Source organism: Ammodytes marinus (assembly GCF_949987685.1).
Source record: "Ammodytes marinus genome assembly, chromosome: 2".
Classification (NCBI taxonomy): Eukaryota; Metazoa; Chordata; class Actinopteri; order Uranoscopiformes; family Ammodytidae; genus Ammodytes; species Ammodytes marinus.
In genome coordinates, this window is record NC_137231.1 from 14,627,434 (window position 1) to 14,646,137 (window position 18,704).

The following is an 18,704-nucleotide window of genomic DNA, read 5'->3' on the forward strand; positions in this document are numbered from 1 at the left end:
GTGAACTTGTGCATGTTCATAAAGACACAACTCTAATACTGTATCACTGCAAGCTGATAGAGGTCTGAGCTGTACTGTATTCAAAATATGGAATTTTTACATGCAGATGTTTCAATCATTTGTGTGTATGTAATTTGTACGTAAGAATGACATTGTTGAATTGGGAAAAACTCCAACTGGCACGAACCATTGTTATGTTATAAAGTATACTGTATGTATCCATACGTGCCTTTGTGTTTGTGGCTCTGACTGTGTGCAGTGTGTCTATTGTAATTTTCTCTTTGTGTTGTACAGTATGAATCATGGTATCTTGGGGCTTTCGGAGCTACACCAGCTCCTGTTTTCATCGGTCGTGGACCACTGAAGCACATAGTTGGTGTTCTTTGTGACTTGCTCTGTGTTCTGCAGGCTTTCTTCTTTTCTCTCTTCTTCTGTGAGATGTGAAACGATAGATAGATAGATAGATAGATAGATAGATAGATAGATAGATAGATAGATAGATAGATAGATAGATAGATAGATAGATAGATAGACGAATGTATAGCGGTATAGGAAGGCTGACGGTAAAGGTGAGACACAAGAGCCATAGGTTAAAGAGGTCAGACGGGGGGGACAAAGCACAGTCATAAAAAGCAGGAGTTGCAGTCGCGTCCTGCCGAATAGCACAAGATTTCAAATACTTTCGTGCGATGTGATTTGAGTGGATGAATAGACTTAAATCCTCAGCCCGTTAAGAAAATTCAAAGGCAGAGCATTTGCTTACATTTTCGGAAGTGTTCAACACAATTGAACAGCAGAACGTTTCTAAAACTAAATTGTAATTCTTGATCATTGAGAGGCTCGTGACATATAAGCACACACACACAAACACACAAACATACACACCAATCCAATAGTGGTGCTATCTGCATGCTGTCCATACTCATTAATGAACTCTATAGCCAGAAATAAGTATAACCATTCAGCTAAAGGATGCCACTTTGGCTGCTTTGACTATGAACCCTAATCTTTATCTGTATTACAGCTGTTGCGTAAACATTTGTATTTTTCTTCCTCTTTTTTCTCTTTCTTTCCTCTGTTGCAACTGTCAGCAAGCAGTGGAGGACCTGCTGGAGGACGAGGATGAGGATTTTGACAAAGATGACAAGGTAATTATGTCTCATGTCAGGGATGCACTCACACACACACACACACACACACATGTACAAACGTGTGTCCTCACACACACACACACACACACACACACACATGCACACCGCCTCAGGAGGGGTTGATACTTCTTCTCACACACACACACACACACACACACACACACACACACACACACACACACACACACACACACACACACACACACACACACACACACACACACACACACACCGGAAACACAAACAGACGAACCAAATGACTCCCCTCCCATCTCCTGCCCTGTTCGGCTATTCTCACCGCCTGAGGCACAAACACAAACACATGTGCAAAGATTGAACAACCGTTTAACCTTTTTGGAAACTTTCCTCTCTAGGTATATACGTACATGGCACATTCCTCAACTTTCTTTCCTTGTGGTTTTCTTTTGCTTTGGTCTTTTACTGCAGTTTGGTAAACTGTCCTTATTTTTCCCCTTGATAACAAGATGTCGAAATTTACATTACGAACGTTTTGCTTCAGCCCCTGCTTCCTGAGAACATGCACCCATATAAAGTGCTTAGTTAGCTATTTAGGTCCATTCACTGCTCCTTTATGTCCCAGTAAAACAGCATCTGGGCTTGTCCAGACACGATCAGGTAACAACAGGTGGCTTCTTTACTGCCTCCGCTCGTTTACATTGTAGAGAACAGCTACTGAAACAAATGCCACTGGAAAGGAAACAGTGCCTTGTCAATGTTCCATTTGGGAATGGTAATTGGAATGGTACAGCCCTTTATCCACCCACTGTGTTTGTGTCTGTTTTTTTTTGGTGAGGCACGCTTGAGATGTTTCTGTTTGATGCTCCAGTCTGATTTAGACTTGAGGACACAATTATAACCTGAGCTTCTATGTGAATTCCAAAACTTTTACTCTACAAAAACCGTGAACTACCCGCACTAAACAATCTGGAATCTGAAATGACTTGAGCCGATACTTGATGCCTTAGAGCCACACTCCAGCAATATAAAGGTTAGAAGGCTAAGATGTGGTAAATTGCACGGTCTGTTTTGGTAATCTTTTTGGGAGGAAAACTCCAGGCTGTTTGAAATGGTAATTGTAAAGGGCCTTTGACCAGGCAATTTGATAGCTGAAAATAATTTTGCCTGGGGGACACTGTGTATGCCAAATTTACTTATGCAACTGTAACCTTGCTACAGCGTCTCCCATTTTGGAGGGGGTCACAAGTGCAAGCTCTGTAACAAAAGGGTTAAAAAAACATATTTATAGTGCAGATGGTCAAATAGTCATCCCACACCAGTAAGTCAGGCAATCAGTCAGCAAGGCAGCCGTCTGGGCGATGAGCACACAAAGATACGTGAGCATTACATCCTCTCCCACAGTGATGCAGAAGCAACGTTCCATGGCTGTGAAGTTCCAAGGCTGGAATGTACAGGGGGGCCAGTGACTGAAGATATGCACCAGGCAACCTTGAACCTGTTTTTTTTACCCTCTCTTTACATCTTTCCTCCACATTGCATTTTCCTCTCAGGGAAAAAAATAATAAAAATACAGGCATTTGAAAAGCTGCAGATTATATGAAATACATTTTGTACTTTCATATTGAAATGAGGTGCAGCAGCAGCAGCTTCTGTGGCCTCTGTCAGATTTGGTGCCACACTGATTATTCCACATAAGAGGGCCCTGCTCTCTGTGCTCACACAGGCATGGGGATGCTGGATAGCACAGCCGCCACAAAGGCTACAATTTACCAAGTCTGACTTCATACATTTTGATCTATTGCTCCCCTCAACTGTTAACATTTAATTTGAGCTGTAGGGAAGTTGAAAAGGGGGCATTTTTATTTTTTCTTCATCTACACGTCTCTCCCCTCCCGCTCTCCTTCTCCCCTTCCCTCAATTGTCCCCTTCCCTGCCCTTTCTTTTTCTTTCATTCTGACACATACAGTACTGTCTCTCTCTCCCTTCCCTTTGCTATCCCTTCAACCTGTTTAAGTGCAGAACAAATGAAGTTGCAAGGCTTAACAAATCTGTCTTTTACTTTGAATATTAGGTATTTTACACTGGATATGAGGTACAGCTTCAGACTGTATGAGTAAGTATGAAGGACGGGTCAAAGAAGGCCTCTTTTATGGCACAGGCCTATAGGGGAGCGAGGGAAGAAGAAAGCAACAGAGAGAGAGCAGAGAGGGGGAAAATATTAATAAATATGCCAAGGCCTCATTTTAATTGAACTTGAAGCATATGTTGCAAGTATGTACAATCCGTCCCAGATGTTTACTCCGGCCATGTGCATGGCTCTTCCCAGTGCACCACAAGGCAGCTATTAGCTGGATAACCTTTGCTCCAGAGGCTAAATGGGGTATTACATGGCGAAAAAGTAGAGCACCTGTTTTTCATTGGATACAGGACCCCTTGCAGGCTTTTTGCCTTGGATCACCACATGTGTTTTGACTTAACATATTGTTGGGCAGACGTGAAAAGTGTCTTTCTTGTGAGCAAGCACTGATATTAGTCACTTAATCTCAATGAAAGTCCAGCATCTAGACTAATTGATGGGGACGGCTCAGTTGTTAAAGCCAAGCAGGCAGTCTCATGAAGGGTGAAAGAATGTTAGACACGGACTAATTTTTTCTCTCTCCTTCTCCTTTGTGGGTGTGTGTGTTTGCGTGTGTGTGTGTGCGCGCACGGCACTGACCTTCAACATTGCTTGAATCCACACACACACACACACACACACACACACACACACACACACACACACACACACACACACACACACACACACACACACACACACACACACACACACACACACACACACACACACACACACACACACACATAAACACAATATATTTGCAGTGTACTATCCTAGTGTTTAGCCTCTATTTCCAATAAAACTAAATTTAAGTTGCAAACACACATTTTCTTAACACAAGTTATTTGAAGTTATGGGATAAGGGATCCAATGCATACATGTAAAGCATAGATATTAAAATTGTACACTTCTGAAAGGATGTCCGCATAGCACAATTAAGCAGTTGTTATCATAAGTAGGGTTTTCAAGGATTCATTGATTTAATAGGCTTTCTGCCGGACTCTTGCCATTGAGTGTTGTATGTAACATATATTAATGTAAATAAAATATGGTGAAAAAAGGTGCTACCAGCCCATAAACTTCATGTTACTCTTCACTTTAATCAAATAATAGATTTCGCACAAAAAACAGTAGGGGAGGGTGGCCTAAGTTGTGCCAGTGGGGAAGTTGTGCCACCCCTTGTTTCTAGAAAACCATATAAGAAATTGGGAATGTGACCACATTTAAGAAGAGCCATCCATTTAACTCATCCTGTAAAGAAGGGAGAAACATGGAATAAGATATAAGCACATTTAAGCTCAAAAAACAGTTTTTTGCCTTTCAAAGTAAAATTTCCATGATCAAGGTTTTTTGGTTATTGTGTCTGAACAATTATAAACACGTTTGAAAACATTTGACACATGTTTTAGTGCTTTAGTATGCTACACTTTGTGTCTATATAGTGAGCACAATGTCAGCCCTAAACTGCTGCATCATGCTTATTATCCAAAATTCTGGGGTTGGGGTGATTTGTGCCAGAGGGCCTGGGGTGAGTTATAAGTAAGTAAGTAAGTAAAATGTATTTATAAAAGCACATGTATAACAGTTTGCACTGTCCAAAGTGCTGAACATAGTGCATTCAGTAGGTAAACAATGAAGGTAAAATAACAATAACCAAAATAAAAGTCATAAAGCACAGACATCCACATATAAACAAAGATAGTAGTGCAGAGGTAAGATAGTTAATGGGGAGGAAAAACCAGGGTGTACAGATGGGTTTTGAGCCTTGATTTAAAGGCAGAAATGGAGGGGGAATCGCATAATGCCAGGTGGCAGTTGGTTCTACAAGGGCGGAGCAGCTAGTGCAAAGTACATTTCTGAGAGTTGTGCCATTGGCATGGTTGTATACGCTGGTCACCAAAAGAAAGGGATTGTCTACAGTAGCTCAGAAGAGAGTGACATCTCCATTCCACTTAACGACACCACTGATGAGAGTTCAGATGGCCAGAAAGATGATGATGGTGACTTTGTCTTTGTGAGCTTTTGCAGGTAAAACCATTAGATCTGCTAGGCCTTGTTTAAGAAAATTGTCTTCAATCTTTGTAAAATATTTACTTTATTTACTTTAAATACACCTTAAATAAGTGATTGTCTAATGGATTTGTCTTGCATTACAGTTTATGAGATATATATCAATGGCACAATTTACCCCATGGTATTCTCTCTTGTGGCACAACTTACACCACACCGGGGGCAAGTTGTGCCACAAGATAACTTTTTTCCGAAAGTTATATTTCTTCAACAGTTTATTCCAGAATCAAAGTTTTTATTGCCAGGGATGCACAACACCCTGAAATATATGTACATATGAGAGTTGGAGACTTTACTGTCAAGGCCTCACTTTAAAGTCACTTTGAGTAAAAAGTGGCACAACTTAGGCCACTCTCCAATATTGAACTTTTCAACTTTTTTTTTCATTTTGAATGTGTTCTGAAAACATTAATTCAGAATATTTTCAAAGATGTAGTATTCATTGTAAATTATTTGCTATGCTTTGGAAAAAAGTTTTTGCTGAGATGTAACAGACATAATTATTAGATTTTGACTTCATCACCTCCAAGGCAAAGCAAATGCATTTTTTTTTTTTTTTTTATTATATCTTAATGTGTAAAAAATGTATCTTCAGTACCCTTATAGACCTTTTCAGTTTTTACATCTAGAAGTAACATTTTGAGTCGTGTGACAATGTGAGATTGCAGAAAAATGCTACTCATTCCTTTATTTACAGGCTAATGGCTGCAGGTGCTTCGGTGTGAAATGTACCTTGCGATGTCTCCTCTTACCTGTAGGCTCAATGTCCACAGATGGCATGAGGCAATCAACTAAAGGGCTTTGCATGGGTATGAGTGTGTGTGTGAGTGTGTGTGCACGTAAATGTGTTTGTGTTTTTGTGTGAGCGTCTCAGGTATGTGTGTGCAGTGGCTCAGCTGCCTCCCAGAGGGGGGGCTTACTGCAAAAAGGGGTAAAGAGAGAGAGAGAGAGAGAGAGAGAGAGAGACTGAAGGAGTGAGGAGATTACCCTCACACGGTTGACTGGTCACTGAAGCGCTCGTGCTCCGCTCAGCTAGGCTCCACTAGCCTCAGGAGGACCTGACACAGATAAGATACACACTGCAATCATGTCCTGCTCACGGGCTTACTGCTCGGTGCACTCCCTCTCCCCTTTCTCTCTCTATGTCTATCTATCTATATCTTACACACACACACACACACACACACACACACACACACACACACACACACACACACACACACACACACACACACACACACACACACACACACACACACACACACACACACACACATACACACACACACACACACACAATGCAATATTTTCGTCTCCCTTCTCTTACTCATTTTCTCTTCCCTCCCCAATTTTAATGATAAATACAGTGTTGTTTTATGTTATATAGTATAACATTTGAATTGACCTAAAATGAACCGTTTCAGTCCTATTTGTGGACCAATTCCTTTTACCATTGCATCTTATTCAGTAATGACATCTGTTTTCATCCAAGACTAGGGTCAGAAACAAAAACCTATTAACTGTTTTCATTTTCGATCCACTGACCGCTAGTTGTATTTATTCTTAATGGGATTCAAGCACAATTCAGATTTTTTTATCATTGTATGACTACATTGCAACTTGCCGGACACACTATAAAGTATTTATGTGGTAATTCGAACCCTATCAAAAAGGTTGTAGCAAGTTGGATTGCATTTCTGTATTTTGAGTTGCATACAGTATTTCTTTCTCGTTTGTAGGTCTAATTAATGAGTCCGCTGTGGATAAGACCCAGCATAAATGATTTTATTTTTTCTTCATCTGTCCTGCCACAGCATCTCTTTATCCTTCTCATCGATAGTGCTGAGACAGCCTTTCCACCCTTCGCTGCTTTCTCCGTAGGCACGACTCATGCACATACATGTACACACACAATCGTGGACGTTTTCTTTTTTTTTCAATCCTTCTCAAGTCTTTCTCTCCCCATCTCTGTCTGAGCTACTGCCTCTTCCTCTGTGTATCATTAAGTAATGGCCTAGGCTCTCTGCTCCATATAAAACTGTTCAATAAGCCAGTGTGAATATGTTTAAAAACAGTGCAGGTTTTTCCCGACTTATGTCCAGATAGCATATGGAGCTCTGCACAACCTTTCCCAAACCCCGGAAATCCCCTCCCCAGTCCCAGTCATGGCACTATGCAGGTCGCTTTAGATAGAGTCACATGGCATAATGTTATTGGACTAAATGGAGGACTGGGAATTATATCAATGCTCTGGAAAAGAAAAGTGCACCTGAAATGTTGTTCTAGGGAGGTTATGGGGATTGTGATGCAGTAGGGTTGTCCTCAGGTATGTGAGAGGGGTGCTTCAGCTGCTGAGGAGAATGGAAGAGGAAGAGGGAGAAAGGAAAAGAGAAAAAAAAAAGTTTGAATGTTTGTCTCCTTTTCTTCTCGCCGCCTGTGAAGGATGAAAAGCGTCACGCTGTAAAAGATGCTTTTGACTTTTCCGCATCATTTTTCTTCCCATCTCACTGTCTTTCTTTCCCCCGTTGTTCAGCACAGACGCTGCTAGGAACTGCATTTTAATCATGTTTTGCTAATAGAGGGAGGAATGAAAACAAAAAAGGAGGGTGAAAGAGGCATGGAGGGGGTTATTGTCTCTCTATGCAAAATACACTGCATTGTCTGTTTGTTTTCCCTCTTTTGTCACACACACACACACACACACACACACACACACACACACACACACACACACACACACACACACACACACACACACACACACACACACACACACACACACACACACACACACACACACACACACACACACACACACACACATCTGGTGGATCATCTCTCACTTTCTCTATTCCCCCCAGATACATATCTCTTCCTTTGTCTTTTGCTTTCTCTCGTTTCTCCTTCATTTTATGACTCTTTGCCATTCTCTTAACAATTTTACTTTGCTATTTGAATGGTATTTGTTTTTTTTAATTTACTTCTTTTGCACTGTGGGTCATTTGTATTTGTGGTTTTGGACAGTATACCTACAGTATATGTTAGATAGATAGATGTAGATGTTATAGACATGTAATAGGGATGCTCCTCTGGTTGCATCTTTGCAATAGTCCAGTGGACCCAAGAAATACAAACCTCAAATCAGTCCATGTTTTAACTATCAAATGCAGTTATTTTGTACTCTTGACAAATGGTACTGAAAAAAAAATCAATTATGACTCTCCTCTGCATTGTAAGGCTGAAGCTGTTTCCATTGCAGTGCGTATATTTACAGTCTCTGCAGCACATTTGGTGAGTATAGTGTTATCGCTACCTACAGGCCACAGCCTAGTTATATTGACCAAAACATCAAACTACAAGACCCCAGGAGTAAAACATCCACATTCTTTCTTGAACCCCTTTCACCTTCGTTTTCTCTGGGTTGTAAGAGGAAAATCTCACTGTAATCTATCCACAAAGGACCGTAAACCAGGCCCCTGGGAGGAGAGCCGTGATAAAAACCATATCCTCGAGGATATGTTGGCTTCCTGGCACTTTGAGTGGATACGAGCAATGGTGGTAAGTGGGCATGTTGTGTGGCTCTGGCACTAACTTCCCGTTGGGTTTGTGTTGCTGTGTCTTCTGGGTTCCTATTGAGCTGCTCATCGTCTGTCCCGGCGGCCCTCTGTCTGCCGTCCTGTTTGAGTTTGTGTGTACACAGTACCTGTCCCCTGTCCGTGTCTCAATCAGCACCCACACACACACACACTGCACGATCAGCCCGCAACCCAACCCCACCTCGAGGCCTCCAACCCCTGCCTGCTCTTAAAGGTGATGTGGGAGCTAATGGAAATGGAAAGCTGCTCCCCACTTTGTTTTGTGTGACTTCCCTGTAGCAACCGTAGACCTGTCACCCCGCAAGGTGTCAGCTGTAGATTGACGTGCGATGGTGTGTTAACTATGTTTTGCTGCTGGAACTTTGGGTACGGAAGGGTGACATTGGGAGTGACTTGAGTGCCTTCGTACCTGTTTCTGGTTTGGGTATAATCTGTGGTCGACTTTAAGAGAATAAAATCCCCTCGTATTTTTATTTAAAAAAAAATCTTTAAAGCAATAATCACCATCCTCTCACAACTAATTTGTATTTACACCATATGACCCCTAAGGCACTAATAATAAGCACCTAACAAATACATATGCTAATATGTGTGTGCATGTGTGTGCGGTTGTTTTGGTTGATTTGAGCTTTTTTTCTTAAAAAGTTGCTAAAGAAACCGAAATAAACTATTTCATATTGCTGAAGCAAATCCCAATGCTCATTATGCCTAATGCAGAAACGTCTTCACCCCCAACTGTTATTGTTCTGAATCACATACACACGAGAGGCTGAACCAACTGAACCTTCTGACTGATGAACTATGCATCAAAGGATTACCATGAACACTCATTGCACTGTAGGTGAGGAGCTGTTGTGTGCTCTAATCCTCCTAAAGTAACTCTCGACGAGACTCTCACCAAATAGGATGTTGAAGGCAGCACACACTCAGCCCTCCTGGTCTCTCATTGGACAGAATGTGGAGCACAACACTTGACAGCGGTGTCGACTGAATGTGAAAGTCAGACACGTTAGAAGGCAGCCGCCACCTTTTCTTTTAACAAGATTCATAAATCTGTAATGAGCACAGAGAGGATGCATATTTTATTTACTTTTTTGAATACGTGATCCCTTCACTTCATAGCGATGCACTGTCGTTTGTTTCCCCTTCCAAAACAAAGTTTAAAACAGTGGCTGTTTCTCTTGCCTGTGTCTCTCTGAACATTAATACGTAATTAATGGCACGCCAAAGTTGGCAAAAGTTTTACAGGCGAGGAATCATGTGTAATATTACCTAACCTATGATTTTAATGAATTCAAATTTGATAAGATAAAGATAATAGACGTGGTTACATACTCCACCTTACAGAATGAAACAGAACTACAGTACAAGTGTTTTAAAATATGTTTCATTTATTACGTAATTGCCTAACATCTGTGCCTTATCTAAAGATATATGAAGAACCCATTTGTATCTTCATCCTTGGGTATGGCTGAAACAAATTAAGCTAAAATATAGATTGTGAAGTAGCATACGTTTTAAGCCAACCCAGAGAGAGAAAGAGAGACACACAGACGGACAGACTAACAGATAGACAGACAGACAGACAGACAGACACATTTGGGGGGGGGGAGACAGGCAGAGGTAGCTAAACCAGGCCAACAGAGGACAAGAGTAATGTTGTCCCATTCATCACACATTGCCAGGCTGGATCCTGGGGAAGGACAGGGGAAGGAGAGCGCAGGAGCAGGGGAGCAGAGGTGAGGCAAAGTGGGGGGGAATTGGGCAGGCTAGGGGTGCAGGGTGGGTGGGGGTCGGATGCTGTTCTGCGGGAGACCAGGAAGGGTTGATCAAGCGCAGAAGTTGTGAGGTGGTCGTGTGTGTGTGCGCTCGCCCCCGACCTTGAGTCTGATGGAGTGGCTGGTGTTGTGGAGGTGATGAGGGGCCCCAGGGGGAGATGGGTAAAGATGATGGCAGGGGCAAACAACCTCCTGCCACCCAGACACATTAGAGAGACAGAGACACACACACTCACACTCACACACACACTCATAACACCAGAAACCCTTTCTCTTTAGGGCAGGAGGCAGAGGTCAAACTGAAAATAAGTCATCACCACCTCTTCCCTTTTAGTCCCTCTTTTTCTCTTTCCCTCTATCCGGCCTCTCTTTTACACATGTGTATATTTATCCTCGCTATGGGACTGGGATGGATAAAGAAGAGACTAATTAGTGCTAGAGAGCATTGTGTCTGCCTGCCTGGTCCACCTTCAGCTGACAGTCCTAACTGGAGTTTGACTTTGCAACCCTCAGTCAGCACACACCGATATTCTCAAAGAAAACTGTGTGTATATATCTCATAGACACAGACAAACTCATGTACACACTCTTCTCATATTCATCCATTGGGGCCCGATGGGAGTGGGACGCCCCCTTCACATCTTAACGTGGCCTTTGTGTGTATGTGAGCTGCTTGATGAGATGCCATGAGGAACGTGCAGCGCATCTCAACACCTTAATTAAACAGATATTTATGTGTTTATGATAAAATGAGAGGGAGGGAAATTGAGATGTATTCCCCTCCACATTGGCTCATAGATTAGTTGTTGTATGGGATAAATAATTTATTAAAAACCGCAGCCTAAAAAGAGAAGGAACATCTGCTTCTTTCATGTGGTGGTGGCACGGTGCCAGGTTGCTTGGTGGTGTCTGAGGGCCGGTCGCAGGGCCTTTGTCTCGTCTTGTTGTCATTCCCTAACAGAGTGGGAGATGCTCTTCTAGGCCACTGGGTTCTTAAGTTTTCCTCTTTCTTTTTTTCTCTCTTCTCATGGGGCCTCCCTTTAACTCCCAGTGGGTAAAATCTGTGACTTGTGGCTCCCCTGTGGGGTTGGTTATGCTTGGAATAGACACCAATTAAACATATTAGTTTTCATTTTAAGGGCAGATATTGGCTCACATAATGTGCCACTGTTTTAGGACCTGAACTATTTCAATGGTCAACGTGAGTGACAGCATAGGACTTCCTGCCAAAAATCTTTTTTGACAATGCCTGTAAAAAAACTGAGAAAGTATAGCTTTGCTAGATTAGAAGACAGTTGCTCAAATTCTCATGAATCTATGTCATTAAGGTTGGTCTGCTGGTGAACAAAAACACAATGCAATGTAAACTACTATCACCTAGAACATCTTGGATAATAGATGAACTAAGAATAGAATACATAATCCTATACCGTCTGAAGATTAAAGACTGGCCATCTGAACATTTAAGTCTTTTCACTCGTTGTTACTTGTGAAACCAAACAACACACTACTAGACTGAAATGTATGCCCAACAGAGAAATACTTTAATCAATTGTTATATTAATTTAATAATTATTTTGTTGCAATATGTCAATCGGTACAGCCAAATACCATGTTTATAGGTACAAATTGTTATTTTCTTTTATATATTGGATTATTTCAGAGATATGCTTATTGTTTGCTATTCTGTCATTCCTAATTCTTGCACTGGCTTTGGAAATTGAATTTGGTCTCCCCTCAAGCATTCTTCAACTTTCACAACTTCTTTATGTTTATTTTCTTTTTTTTGTGAGGGTAGGATGTGAAATGCCTCTGCTGTTACAAAATCAACAAGAACGCTTTCAGATGTCCTCTGGGAGCCACATATTAGCATCCTGTCACATTTTATATGACATTTCAATTTTTACTGTGCTGCCAGAGTGAGAGGCAAAGAGAAAAACAGGTGCAATTTTAGCACAGGCGTCATTTGTGGTTCAGACTCATTTCGTGGTGTGATGGGATGTATGTTGCTACATTATAGCAGTTAGGTTTATACGGTGTAACCCAGCAGGGAGAACAATGTGATCAGAGGTTAAAACAGTCTCTAATGGCTCTCTCTATTTCCACCTAGTAGATATAGGACAGATATTTGAGTCCATCGTAATAGGCTAAGTCCTCAGTGACCCCTCTCTTGTTTAGCTCTAGGCCTTGGGTCAGTGAAGAACAAACTGTCTTTGCAAAGTTTACAACTGCTCACTTTGCACTTTTGCATTTAGATGTACTTTGCCACAATGCTATCTCTCTGGAAAGAGAAATGGAGCAGTCGAGTACACAGAGGCATCTTCCCTTTGCTAAATATTTAATCAAGTGTTTCAAGCAGTTTACCACATTTGTTTACCACAATTTACCAGCAAGTGCAATGGGGTTAGCCTAACTTGGCTGTGTGTGTGTGTGTGTGTGTGTGTGTGTGTGTGTGTGTGTGAGAGAGAGAGAGAGAGAGAATGTGTGTCCCTAGCCTCTCTCTTGTGTCACTGAGGTTTTCTCTCCTTAACGCATGCAAACAACTCGCATCACTTTAATGAACCTTCCCGCCTCTATCTTCTCTATAGGAGCGTTCCCATGATGCAGCTTGCTCCACACACTTGCACACAGGGTAGCTCAATGCTGAATTGAATGGTGCTTAGCTGAGATTTCATGTACTACTCCACTTATCCAAACAATGATGCAAACTTTGGACATCACCACAAAAGATGCACGTATTGTCTCTTTAAACCCCATACATGCAATTAAAACAACTCTCCCTGCCAACATAGTACACATATCCTCAAGAAAATGTTTCTGCTGCCAACCCGGTGAGAGTTAATTGATGTCAAAGAGTTTCCTTTGCATTTTGAAAAAAAAAAAATCACAGGATAAACATATTGTCTGAATGCATTCATATCTAATACAAGGCAGTATGAAGTTACCCTGACTTTACCCTGAACTCACACCACACTCAGTGGCCCTGAGCCTTTGTAGATTATAAAACAAAATGTGTTTCAGAAGGATACACAGACCATCACATAGGAAAAAAGACAAAGAGAATGAATAATAATAGAGAAATATGTAAAGGCCTCAAGATCCCTGTGTATTTATATAAGATTTACACTCTGGAGTATGCACAAATAAATTATGTTTTGCATTAGCAGGGTACATGAAAATGAGTCATGGGCATTCAACAAATTAATTAAAACAGTACATATTCTCTCTTCTAAATTCTGTCAACCCACAACTGGGGATGCTCAATAATATTCATGGATTTTGATATGTATGCATGTATTTTGTTTTCATTCAATGCAAATGTTCCTACTGTATGTGCAATCATTTTTGCATTCTTTGTTTGAAGTATATGTTTTGCATCAAATGTAGTTGTGTCAAAAAACAAGCCATAGATAGGGTAGGATTAATCTTAGAGTGAGGTTTATGCAGTGTATGACATCTATACATTGTAGTGTTTTGTATTGTAGTACACTATAGTTCATATACAGGCAAACATGATATACTGTACCTGTACCAAGCCTTGTCTAAAATCAGTCAATACAATTGCAGAGAATAAATGCTCTGTCATTTGACTGCATTGCATTGACAATGTGTTGTACATAGACTGAACTTGCAGTTACTGTCAGTGTAACAGATTGCAGATTAAAATGCATGATGCCACACTGGTCAGGCAGGGGTATTACACTATCTGTCTGAATGATTCAAGACATGCTGCATCATCCTTCACAACACTAGTAGTCAGAGGTGCTCAGATTTAACAGTAGCACACTTTGGGCTTCAACATGACATGCAACTGTAGTCAAGTCAAAGTGAGGGGCCTCACGGATTTAATTGTGTTAGCCTATTGCCTTCAGGAGTCCAAACAAACCCACTCAGTCTCCCTGACGGACACAGGAAGCGACAGAGGGAAATACCAGCCCTGAGTCTCCTGTAAAGACTCTGCTCCTTCTCCTACTGAGTGAGACTAGAAGCTGGTCAGGAGATAGTGGTTGACTACACATGACATGCAAACACACAGTCCTCACAAACTGAGGTGATTTGAGTCACTATATAGTAGTGATGGAAGGATCCACTCTTGAGGATGTGAAAATGTGTCTTACTAGATACCTAACTAAATGTTGAAATATTGGAATCTAGAGAGGTGCTTTTTAAGTCAACAGAGAGCTTCCTTTAACCTTGACTGTGATGTGTGAACGCCTTTTCTCTCTTTCCTCATATTGCTGTATCAGTCCCCTCTCTATCAGCGATGACATTGCAGTGTAAAACAAACTTGCTCTGTCGAGAAAGAAGTCCCCACTTGTGGAAGTCATTGTCTAATCTGTGTGTCTGGGATATAATATTGTATTGTAGAGTCACACAGCAAGACCAGGTGTGCAGATCAACCTTATCTAATAGCTGTACGGTGTGTGTGTGTGTGTGTGTGTGTGTGTGTGTGTGTGTGTGTGCATATTAGGTTCCATTATAAGAACAGGTTGCCTGGCTCCATATGTGCGCAGTGTGCGGGGAAGCTGGGAAAACAAGGTTCTCCGTGGCCCTCTGTGTTATTGCTACCTCCCGCCTCCACCGAGCAGTGTTTGAAGACAGGAAATACGAGTCAGACCGCGGTCCGAGGGGCATGTGGCAATGGTTTATACTGCAGTGCCCTCTGACCTATCCTGTCCACCCCCACTCGCTCTCTCACACCACTCCCCTGGCCCTTTAAACACTCTCCCCTGAGTCCACGGGCCCGAAAATAAAACGTCCTGAACCCAACCCAGACCGGCTTCGGCCCGAGCCTAACCCAACCCCGAGCACAATAGACCCTGCGTTCTGAGATTTGTTTGAGCGAGCAATGAAAAACAGATGGACTCTCAGGAAAAGGGGCTGAGAAGAAGAGGAGGAGGAGGAGGATTGGAGGGAGGAAGAAAGAAAGAAAGAAAGGGAGTCTTGTAAAATATTTGCGAAGAAAAATAACCCAGGGACGCTGTCTAATTATATCTATTTGTCTTGTGTGGTTTTTGCTGGGGAGGCCATGTGGTCTCCCCTGACTGCTCCATGGTTCATTTTTCACATTATCTGATCCTGGACGGAGAGTAAAACAGGAGAGGGTGGGTTTTCGGGGCAGATTTGGGGGGGCACGTGGGGGGCTGTTTTGGGTCTCAGTGGGAGGGTTGTGGTGAGGTGGTGTGGCTAGGCCTCAAGGAGCAAACCGTGGTAAAGGCCTCTAGGGTCCTGGAGGTTTGAATGGCTTTGACTCTTTCACTGTCTTCTTTAGATATAATGATAAGGATTACTCTTGAGTTTTACTTCTCTAATCTAACACATGTCCATCCATCTTCATCAATAACACTGCAGCCATTGCTATATGTGCCGTTTCTTTTAACAAAAGATAATTGTTTGGTGGCAGTGATGTAATCTTATGGTTTCTCTTACACTTTTCCTACTGGAGCTTCGTGTTGTTTATGTCCGGTTCGCTGTTTAATACCTTGAGATATTTTCTATACAAAATCATTTTAAATGATGTTCTTCCATTCACAAGTGTTCACTTACACAAACGCTCTCAGTGTTCACTTACACAAACGCTCTCAGCAATAAGGGGAAAAGAGCACATCAAGAGAACACCAGGAGAACTCGGTTTTAGAGTTGTCTGCAGGCTGGTGTGGTAAACGTACTTATAATGAATGTCTCCCCTTTTCAGTATTTGTTGAAAATTCCCTGCTACTTACTACCTTACTGTATACTGACCTTACAGAACCACTTGACACTCTTGTTACTTTTTCTCTAATAATAGACAGTCCTCCTCTTCTTGTTATGCAACCCCTTTTTGTCTCCTAAGCATGCCCACCAATCACATCCAGCCGCAAACCCAGTCTGCGTGTTGATGTCCTCACTCAGCCACACCGCTCTCGATCACTCTCTGTCACCTCATTCTGTCCAGATCCGTCCTGTCCCTACCTGTCAGTCAGTCAGCAGGCAGCTCGTTGACTGTTGCATGACTTCTTAAATTCTTCACTTTGTTACTGTAAGAAAGGGGGGGGGGGAGATTGTAGGATTGCCTGCTTAGTTTGTGGTCACCCCCCCCCCCCCCAATATTCTCAAGTTCTCAACCATTGAAAGTTGAAAAGGGAAGAGCTCTTCATTGTGGGTGACGGCGTTAATAACTATGATAATGATGTCACGGCTGATGACATCATCACAGTGTGCCAGCCAGCAGAACAAAAGAGGGCTCTGCCCGGTCTTCCTATAGCTGTCTTGGCAGCAGCATAGACAGAAAGAGAGAGAGAGAAAGAAAGCGCCCACAGATTGATGTATCCATTTGGCTTTCAGTTTAATTCTGTCTCTCTATTCACATATTCAAATTTTTCCTGTGTGAGCTTTTGTAAGGAGGAAAACATTTTGATTTGTTCTGCCGACTTTATATCTCTATTACTGCCTGGAATGGGAGCACTCCGTTCAGTTCATGCAGGAGGATATCCAGTGATTTGGCTCCCCTCTCCAAATCTTTGACGCTATTTAAACTGTATTGTTTTCACAAAAGATGTCTGTGCCCAGCCTCTGTCTTCTCTCTCCTCTTTCTCTTCCCTCCCTCTGTTCACTGTCTCTCTCTCCCCATCTCTTCCTCCCTCACCCTCTCTTTCTCTCTCCCTGGCCGACATCTCTATCTGTCCTCATGCAGGACTCGGAGAGAAAGGGCTTCATGAACAAGCTTTATGCCATTCAGGACGTGTGCATCAGTGTGCAGAATGCTCTGGATGAAGTGGCCTCCTATGGCGAGAGGATAAAGAAGTGAGTCGTAAACCCACTCTTCGGCACCCGGCCCGCTCCGCTCTGCTCCGCACGTCCAAGACTTTTTTTCCCCCACAATACCACGTTGCCTTGCTCCCCCCTTGTCAGTCTAACTGAATGTAACTCAGTGCCAGCATGACACCCCAACCCTGAGAGACAAACACAAACATATGTCCATCACGTCTCACTTAACTCTTTCCGACCTATCTGAATACTCTACAAACCACATTAAACACACAATTTTATTTTTTATTTTTTTTACTGCACACTCGTCCATAGACAGGCACTGTCGCTTTCACATAGTTACGTACAAAATAAGGAATGGCAAGGAATTTAGTTTTGATTAAAAACTGTTGTAGAAGCCTACAGGTTCTTTCTTAATGTTATAGGCAAAATCATACAAAATCAAACTGAAGCACCTAAGCTTTCGGTAAAGTTGAGAGCCTTTTACTGATTATATAGTGTTTATTGTATTGAGTCATAGCCCATTCTCACCTTGCAATGCTGACCTGTAAAACTTTTGGGTGAAGTTATTTTCTCCTGCACGCAGTTTCAGTTGGTGTAATGAATTTGTAATGCAGGCGCAAGATTGCAGAGATGGGATTGTTTGGGTTGAAAAGTATCAAAATGTTGCTTATGACTGGTTTTTACAGTCCCCTTCTTTTTCTCTTTCTTCACAGCACATTTAACTGGACTGTGCCTTTCTTGAGCTGGCTGGCCATCGTGGCTCTTGGAGCAGCCACCATCATCGTCTACTACATCCCTCTGAGATACATTGTGCTAGCCTGGGGTGAGCTCATGTCAAAAATGTGTAATGTATTAAATGTAAGTTTAAGATATTGAATAAAAAATGTGTTATCCAATGTAAATGCAGTGGAACTTCCCCTTTAAAAAAAAAAAAAAAAACGTGTGACAGAGCAATGCAATTTCTATGCTGTTTTTAAGTATTGTATTGGGGGGGAAAAGTACAGTCGGGGTTCAAATTTGCATTACATAACTCTGCCCCCTGTTTTTCTCTTCCTCTACAGGGGTAAACAAATTCACCAAGAAGTTGCGGGACCCTTACACCATTGATAACAACGAGCTGCTGGATTTTCTGTCCAGAGTGCCCTCAGATGTACAAGTGGTGGGTGAACTCTCCACTTTCATCTCTGTCTCATCTTTCATATCTTTTTGACAACACATCTGTCAGGCTTCAGACACGAGCAAGAGTTAGGGCTCCTTTCAT

The 18,704-nt window shown here is 42.1% G+C and overlaps 1 protein-coding gene across 1 annotated transcript in view; it reads left to right on the forward strand.

Moving 5' to 3' along the window:
* Positions 1 to 18,704, forward strand: part of mctp1a (multiple C2 domains, transmembrane 1a) — a gene marked incomplete at both ends in the record, with an annotated part of 123,428 nt that overhangs the window by 97,488 nt on the left and 7,236 nt on the right. Inside the window, 4 exons of the mRNA XM_080048147.1 lie at positions 1,092 to 1,148; positions 17,367 to 17,476; positions 18,157 to 18,266; positions 18,505 to 18,602. Coding sequence (XP_079904273.1) covers positions 1,092 to 1,148; positions 17,367 to 17,476; positions 18,157 to 18,266; positions 18,505 to 18,602 — 375 coding nt within the window. The remainder of the gene's footprint in view (positions 1 to 1,091; positions 1,149 to 17,366; positions 17,477 to 18,156; positions 18,267 to 18,504; positions 18,603 to 18,704) is intronic.